The sequence below is a fragment of the Rhagoletis zephyria genome, unplaced genomic scaffold (genome assembly GCF_001687245.7).
Source record: "Rhagoletis zephyria isolate East Lansing unplaced genomic scaffold, Rhagoletis_zephyria_1.1 Rzeph_scaffold_05579, whole genome shotgun sequence".
Lineage (NCBI taxonomy): Eukaryota > Metazoa > Arthropoda > Insecta > Diptera > Tephritidae > Rhagoletis > Rhagoletis zephyria.
In genome coordinates, this window is record NW_016162662.1 from 26,556 (window position 1) to 35,094 (window position 8,539).

The 8,539-nt window shown below is 35.9% G+C and overlaps 1 protein-coding gene across 1 annotated transcript; it reads right to left on the reverse strand.

Moving 5' to 3' along the window:
• Positions 1–680: 680 nt before the first annotated feature.
• Positions 681–6,244, reverse strand: LOC108372257 (tRNA dimethylallyltransferase, mitochondrial-like). The gene is made up of 4 exons (XM_017627905.1): positions 6,105–6,244; positions 4,765–4,916; positions 1,134–1,597; positions 681–921 (listed from the first exon to the last, which is right to left on the reverse strand). Exons 1-4 carry the CDS (start codon positions 6,236–6,238, stop codon positions 763–765), a joined length of 909 nt encoding a protein of 302 aa, XP_017483394.1. The 5' UTR covers positions 6,239–6,244; the 3' UTR covers positions 681–762.
• Positions 6,245–8,539: the final 2,295 nt, after the last annotated feature.

Consider the following 8,539-nt stretch of genomic DNA (forward strand, 5'->3'; position numbering starts at 1 on the left):
TGGATTCTCACAAAAAAAAAATATCTCGTCATAAAAAAAATTAGTTTAATAGTTCTTGAAAAACCCCCAATTTTTTTAAAAATGTTTTTTTTTTATAGAGAATTAAGCTAGGAATACGATGGTATAATTTTAAACCCTAATTTACTGGTATCCACTATGCAAATCATCTTCTAAAAGTTCAATTGTTAATAGCCAAGTTAGCTTTGGGAAAATCTTGATTACCTTGTATAAGCCCGTTTCTTTAGCTTTACGTTACGTTAAGATGAATTCTCTACGATGCGCAGAACCCGAGATATACCGATTTGAAGTAGTACATTAAAAAAATTCCCATCACCCTAGTTCCATCTCTAGCAATTGTAGAGGAAGAGCTTCAGCTGCCGAGTAGAGATTCACGTTATTTTGGCACAATTACGGTCAAGATACTATAGGAGGTTAAACTCCAACCTATCCAGACTAGACCCCAACGTACATACCTTACGTATGTTCAGCATTTGTACACACTCAACCCAACTCAACTAACGTGCCTATCGCTTTTGTCTAACCCCGTCGAAACGGCAGTTTTTCTGTGCCTAAAGTTAGTTGAGCTTATGTAAATGGTTGAAAGATTATCCAATTCTAGGCAGGATTAATCTACTAAAAAACTTTTTTATTAAATAAAAGATTCATTTTAAGCATCTTCATTAGATATTTTTGTAACTTCTTTATTTCGTTTTAAGACATTAGTTTTAATTAAAGTTTGATTCATGTATAATGAAAACATGTTTAGGACTTCACATCTCCAGTGATGGTACCCAAGCCCTTCGCCCTTTCTTTCTTTCTGATTGACTCCCTACGCTTCTTATGCTTATTGGATTTTAAATGCAGCTGCCATTGGAATTCGCCTATGAAGTGTCGTTGGCAGGATTTACAATAGTTGCTAATCTAAAAATATGTAAGTTCAATATTAAACATTAGGCAGTGTTTATTAGAAATTAAATAAAGCAGCAATAACTATACGCGCAGATGCAAACGTGTATGCATGTGAAATGGGTTCTCAATAACTATGCTAAAAACAAATAAGCACTAAAGTAAAGTCAACCGGTAAAAGTGGTATCACCATGAATTGTTTATTTTTTACCACCACCTTAACTTACCTCCTCATTGAGTCCCGCACCCGGATGCTGTCGTCGCGTCATTGGTTGTATCTCACACACCACCCCACTTCGATAGCTTTCGATCACCGCCACAGCACGCGCATACACTTCAGCTTGCCAGAGCTTTACATCACTCGTATCGAGCTCATACAAATCTGGTACTTGACGATCCTTACTGCCCAAAAACCGATTATTAATCCACTTAATTTGCTTCTTAGAGTAGCGTTGTGTGACCAACTTCAATTCGTTCAAACATGAGTTTAGCACATCCATACCAGCAGGTAAAGCTGGACTTTTATTTGTAGGGACAGTGGTATTTGATCCCAATTCTAATTCAACTTCTCTGTCGAGTTCGTGCTGTGCTTGGCTTGAAGTTGCTGATTCGTTTTCGTTTTCTTTTTGTTTTTGTGACTCTGTAGCCCGTGTTACGTTTATTGACCTCGGCTTTTGTGCTTTGAAGTGCTCTGCATGCGTATAATATAAATATACAGATATGCGAATGAGTCATTGCAAAAGCGAAAGCCAGTCATCCAAAAGTTGTTAAGTATACATATGTTAAAAAAAAAATTAAATATTAAAGAAGGAAAAGGTTATGATTCCTCATCTGTGTTAGTATTTAAATCTGTGGGAAAATTACGCGCTGTTCTTTTTTTTTATTTAAAATTATGTATGTAAGATACATGTATTGATCAATAGTGTTGGTAGGTACACAGATAAAATATGGAGTTAGTTCCAATCTGAAGAGTTTCGGTTAAATTGTATGAACCTCCACTAAATGAACAAACAGATCGGAGAAAAAACTGAAACTTTGGGTTATAGTTGCTGTAATGGCGTTAATCCAAACCTGCAGAGGTCGGTGAAGTTGACAAAAACGGATAGTTTCAAAAGGGTTGCAACAGAGAGTGAGAGAGACAGAGGTAGAAGAGTCAGATGCGTAGAAGTAAGTTGGTATGGAACGTGGGGCAGGAATTGATTTTACCGAAGTATTCACAATACATTTATAATAACCATTTTCCTTTGCCACCTGACGTAAGTGTTGACCGATCCTTAAGACTGAAGTTAAATACCTGCCGTTGGTCAGTCAAATTCCACGAATAGGCTTTTTTACTACGAGGCAGTGGCTACTAGGATGGTCCCTGAGGAATACCAATGCGCAAGATGTTATACTCCTTCACTTGAACCTCTCTCTACAGGTGGTGCTTTGGCGGTTAAAGAAGGCATATGCCGGTACCTATTGCGGCGATTTGGCATATCTAAGTCCCTTTCACTGCCCCCTAGCTAGGTTCTGGGTTCCTTATTAGCGCAGCACACTTATTTTTTGACGACACTAACACAAAAGCAATGCGTACAAAAAAACAGTATCTATTGAAAGCAAATACCTGCCTATGTATGTAGACCTTCTGAGATTGAGAGCAACGTCAGTTTCACCTGCAGCCCTCGAAACCTTTTATCAATGCTGTGCGAAATATTCACCCAGTTTCTGCCGGTGAATTCGATGATCAAAAGTGGATCAAAATCCCGAACCCGCGTCCGCTTTGCAGCCGAAAGGCTGGTATGCAGCTCTCAAGAAAACGGTCAAGAAAAAAATTGCCATTATTTTGTGTGTGTGTCCAAGGAATTTTGACAACTGATACTTCATCAGCCTGTTGTCTCGTTCTTTCCTCAAGAAATAATGGAACGGGCATATATCTCTGTTGCAAGAATGGGTTGCCTTGTGCTCTTTTTTCACAAATTTCTTAAGAACTGCGTATTGCCTCAAGAAAATTTTACACAAGAAAATTTCTTAGCCATTTCTTGTACGTCATTTTATATGGAGTTTTTGCTTTTCTTGAGAGCTGCATACTGGTATATAAGCAGAAATTCTACAACTTTGTCTCAGGGGACACAGCATTGTAGTATTTTTTCAGCTTATGGAGCCATTTCAAAAACATTATTAAAGTCTAAACCTCTGTCTACACCGAATTCCACCTCACTCCACATGGTATCATACTAGCACGCATTTCTTGTAAGTCTAAATGGCTTCCCACGGTAACGGTAAGTTTGGGAGTACATCCATAGCAGCCGCAGGTGTCGTGGGAAAGCTCCCGTACTGAACACTGCGATTGTTATTTCAAGTCTGACAAGCATATTTCCTACGCTATTGATTGAGAGTCTGCTACACCACACCACACTAAGTGCAAATCCCAAGAATTTTTCTACGTGACGTTAAGATATTCGAAGTCTTTTGATGTGAGACCTCCATAAAAGTTTACCGGCTACGATTAAATCGAAAAATACTTTATTCAGGATAAATGTGAAAAGTGACTCCTTTAACAGTAGAGACAATAACGCCGTTCAACTTTCTTCTTTTTGTAGTTAGGTAGGCCACATCATCTATATAGGCCTGGCCCTGAATATTAGGGCCCATAAGTATAACAAGTAGGAAAGCAATTGCTAAACAACAGAGCAAGGGAGAAGCACGCCGACATATGGACTTATTAACCTCCTTATGCCTGAATCCTAATGATTCTCTGCGGGATCATTTAACGAACGCGATGTATCCCGAAGGGGATCCGGTGAGAAGTGGTAAGTCGTAAAGACTACAGACTCCACTTGACGACTGAAACAGAGAGTACATTTTTTTGTGGATCTAAGGGCCTTAACAGATCTTGAAATTTTAATGAAGACTGGCTGGGAAGCAAGCAAATGTGAGAGGGAAACCTCCAGGAATGGGTTGAGTGCTGCTAGTCAATAAATATTAATTATTATTAGTGTAGGGCAGTATCGAGCACAAAAGTACTCAGAACTCGATTGACAAAAGGATCGATAGCGCCCGATTTATAAAAGTATCGATACTGAGTTCTCCAAAAAACTCAGTACATATTCACAAAAGAACTCGAGAGTACTCAGTACTAAAAAAGGAACTGGAAAGTACTCAGTACTCAAAAATACTCTGTTTCAATAATCGCTTTGATACATGTACTCAGGATCGATTCAAAGTACTCAGTATTAAGTGTCGAATAGCCTTAAAAGGTATTGACGTTTATTTACATTTAACGGTATTCAGAAATGATTGTACTCAATTTGTAGTTTGAATAATTTTCAAGTACTTGTACCCAGTACAGTTAGCCATTCATGTGACGTAATTTGGGATTCATATATTAATTTGAATAAAATACTGCCAGTTTGTGAGATTTTTACAGTAAGTATTGAAATGCCATCAACATGTGTATACTTAAAGAAAGTACTCAGTACTCTGAAAAATACCCGATCCTTAAAAGTATCGATACCAAATAACTCGATCCTCAAATGTACTCGATACTTCCCAACACAAATTATTATTATTATTCAAAAATATTTATTTGTATCTAAAATACACCCGGAAAAAAAGTCAACAAAATATATTTATCTCAACGAATGATTTGGTTATACTTACATTATTTGGTTATAGTTACCAAATCATGTGTTGAGAGAAATAATTTTAGCTGGCTTTTTTCTGGGTGTACAAAATTAAATGGTTAAAATCATAATTCTTTCTCAGTGTACATATGTACATACATACTATTTATGTAAAAAATGAACTGAATTACAAATGCCAAAAATTAAGTGGCATTAAAAAGTGAAAAAAGACTAAATCATTGTTTTCAATTACCTTCTGTTGGCATTTTATACGCATTCAAGCGTAAGTACTCATCAATTTTCTGATCATTTGCTGCATCAAACTGCTCCAAGTAGGGTATAAATTCTTTAAAGCCTATTGTTTGAAGTACGCCACGGGTGTACGCTGTGGAGTTGTCGGTTTTGCTAGAAAGAATAGCGGAGACAAATATGTACTACATTCATATGTTCATTAGACCATACCACCTTACAAGCAAACAAAAAAAGTTAGCCGTGCACCACTGAGCCTAAATTTTTAAGGCAACTTCTATAAAAAATTAAATTTTTCGGTGACAAAATAATTGTCCCCTCGCGTCGAAAAGATCGATGTAACATTATTTAAGGACCGACTCTAAATGCCGAAAATATCATGAAAAATTACCAAAGGCCACCAAAAACACAGAATTTGCAACGTTTAACTTTTGGCGAGCTTTAATTTACTGGCATTAGGATGGTACGTTAGGGTGGTAGCAACTGAGGTATGGTGGGCAAGTACTAGAACGGGGTACTTCAGATCAATCACCATAGGAAAAAAATTTGTCTTCTCGAAGCAAAAACATCGATATATCATATTTTAAGATTCGACTATAAACGCCGAAGATATTACGAAAAATATCGCCCTACGGTTGGCAAAGAAAAAAAATCGAAATTGCCTCACAAAAATACTTTCATAAGGTCTGTTTGCAGCTCTCAAGAAATTTTTCATTATTTCTGTTGCTTAAAAAAGTACTTTGCTTTTGCTCTAAATTTCCTTGCAGAAATAAATATACGAACATTTTTTTTTGAGAGCTGCAAACTGATTTAAGAAATTTTGATAGAAGTAAACTAATTTTCCATTTCTTGTGCGTCATTTTATGTGACTTTTTGGTTTTTCTTGAGCAAACAGCTCTATAGACTCATGAGTGTATGGCGAACTTTTTTTTCTGGTATGTTCTAATGTACATATGTACACATGTATGTATTTCATATAGTATTTATAAGTACTGCTACATGCTAATGATACAATTTTTTAAAAATAAATAAAAGAAAATCACTTAGTTATTCGCAGCAAAAAAATACACAATCATATGAACATAAAAAGTTATTTGACAACTTGCAAGAAGCAAGTTGTACATACTACATACGAGTACATAGGTTATCGAAAGATTACAATGATTAATCGTTTTGGGTGCTGCTTTTTGCTTTCCATATATTTTAGAATATATGTAATTGCAGGAGTTTTTTTAACAATACATTTTTAGGTATGAACTACAATTGGACACAAGACGTAAGTAGTAAAAATATATACATACATTCATACATACGGTTGCAAGTTCAAACCGTAAGTTTAATTACCTTTTATCAATTTTGTGTTCGTTGTGGAAGGCACGTATCTCGCGCAGCAAACCCTGTTCAAGCATGGCGTCAACACGTTTGTCTAAACGCTCGTTAAGTACGTCCTGAAAAAAAAAATACATACATACATACATACATAAATATCCACATTTATTTTATGCAAATAAACCTTTCATTTCATTCATTTGAGCAAACGCATAAATTATAAAGTTATTTATATTGGTTGATCAGTGTAGTCTATCGTCGTTTATAACTATGATTAAATGTTTCTAAGTATATAATTACAATGCAATACTCTTTAATACCAAATTTTATGTAATTATCGACATTACAACTTCCTGTGGTTCATTAGTTTATACGGCCAAATTTTGACAATCGACATTGCCTGCATACTTAAATGGCTTCACGCGCAAATGAGCCTGAGGTCTTGTGCATACATACATACATACATATGTACATATATTGGGTATTAATTTAAGTAGGCGTGACTGTTCATAAATCTGTCAAATACTTATTTACACATTTTAATGAATGAGTTATAATCGACGAATGGAAGGTGATACACCAAACCTTTACACTAAAATCCTATTCGAGCCTATTACTACGTTTATACGCATGCATAAGTCGCTTTGATTCATTCCGCCGCGATTCAAAACATATGTATAAACTGAATTTCAATTCGCTTTGAAAGAGCGAAGTGTTTTGGCTCACACTCCATTTCAAATCGGTAGTTTATTTCTCCAGACAGTTAGAAAGAGTGTATAAACACCGCTCTCACTCAAAGCGAATTGGAGATCAGCTGTTCCGCTCAAATTCCAAATAATCGCATCAGTATTTAAAAGCTGATTAATAATAATCGTTCTTTTTCTTTGCCACGATTTTATAATGCCGAATAAAACTAGATTTTTATCACTTTCCATTATGTTAACTTATAAAATGTCAAATGAAAACAGCTTATTTTGTTTGCTTTTGAAGACGGTTACTTTGATGCCGATATAAGGCCGTAAGTATAAACACTAGAGCGAAATGTGTACGGTGTCAATGCGCTTCCAATTAAGTCGATTATTCTGTGCGTATAAACGTAGTATATGTCACCAAAAACCAACTGGCAATTGCATGCACCCTGCAGGAAATGTACCTAACTATAAGCTAACTTTAAGTTGATCAGGAAGGAGCTAAAAGTCACTATTGTCTGTATATTTTCTTCGGCGAGAGCTAACTATATTTCTAAGGCGATGGCCGCGAAATAGTCAAGGCTGGTTACCTGTGCATTAAATGTAGTAAAGGGTGGTTACCCCTGCATTGGATATAACTAACTTGCAACTAAATACTTTTGGACATAAAATATCAATAGGAAAAACAAAATATTTTATTTTTATTTTCCTTTCATTTTTTTATTTATTTACTTTATTACATTTCATATTTGTTTACATATTCTGCTGTGGGTGGTTCTATATTCGAACCCCGTCACACATTACTTCAAAATTCAAATTTTTTTCTGCAGGGTAGTCATGAAAATTGGATGTGTAAATGTATTTGTATGCATTCATACATACAGTATTGATGTGTGTCAGCTCATCTGTCTTCAATTAATTAGAAACAAAAACGATCCTGCAGGCAACCATCTCGAAATCCACACTAATCTCTTCGAAGAAAATTTCGAATACTCAAAAAATCAAAAGTTTATATGTATGTAGTTGTGGGGATAGCTGCCCTAAACCTGATAGATAATAATCATATTGGAAATATTTTCGTAAACTAGATTTTCTATTCGAATTCAAGCCAGAAGCCACTTGATAAACCACGTCATAGCCTGTCGCCATTTTTGCAGTTGTGTTAAAGCTCGGCAAAAGGGTTGGTAGCGAACTTTATCTAAAGGCCTTTCAGCATACGGCTCCCTGGCCATTGCAGTGGGAAAATATATTGTATGGTTTTCGAAAAAATAATCAATAACACAACCCATTTCACATTCGAAAAAGCATTTTTTTTCCCAGGGCGATGCATTACCCGGTATCGAGAAATGAATATGATTTAATATGAAATTTTTGGGCCTTTTGAATACATTCGAATGCCGATTACATATTAAACAGTAATGAGATGTAAAACTCATAAGAAATACATTCGATTATTTATCACGCATGGAATGCATTACTACTTTTCCCACTGGGTATATAGCAGTGCTATTCCAGGCCATATTAATCGCTATGTGTAAGGTAAGTCTCCCTATGGATCCATAGTGCCGCGATTTCGCTTCTTTGACAGTGGCTGTCGAATGTACATACATAAATATGTAGGAAATCTTAAAACGAACTAGCCGTGAAAGCTGCTACTAAAAAGAAGTGGTATGGGTACCCGGACACAGCGAAATATCAGTACGGATGACCTTCCAACGCACAGTGGTCTGAATAGATAATCTAGGCGGACAAAACTATTTT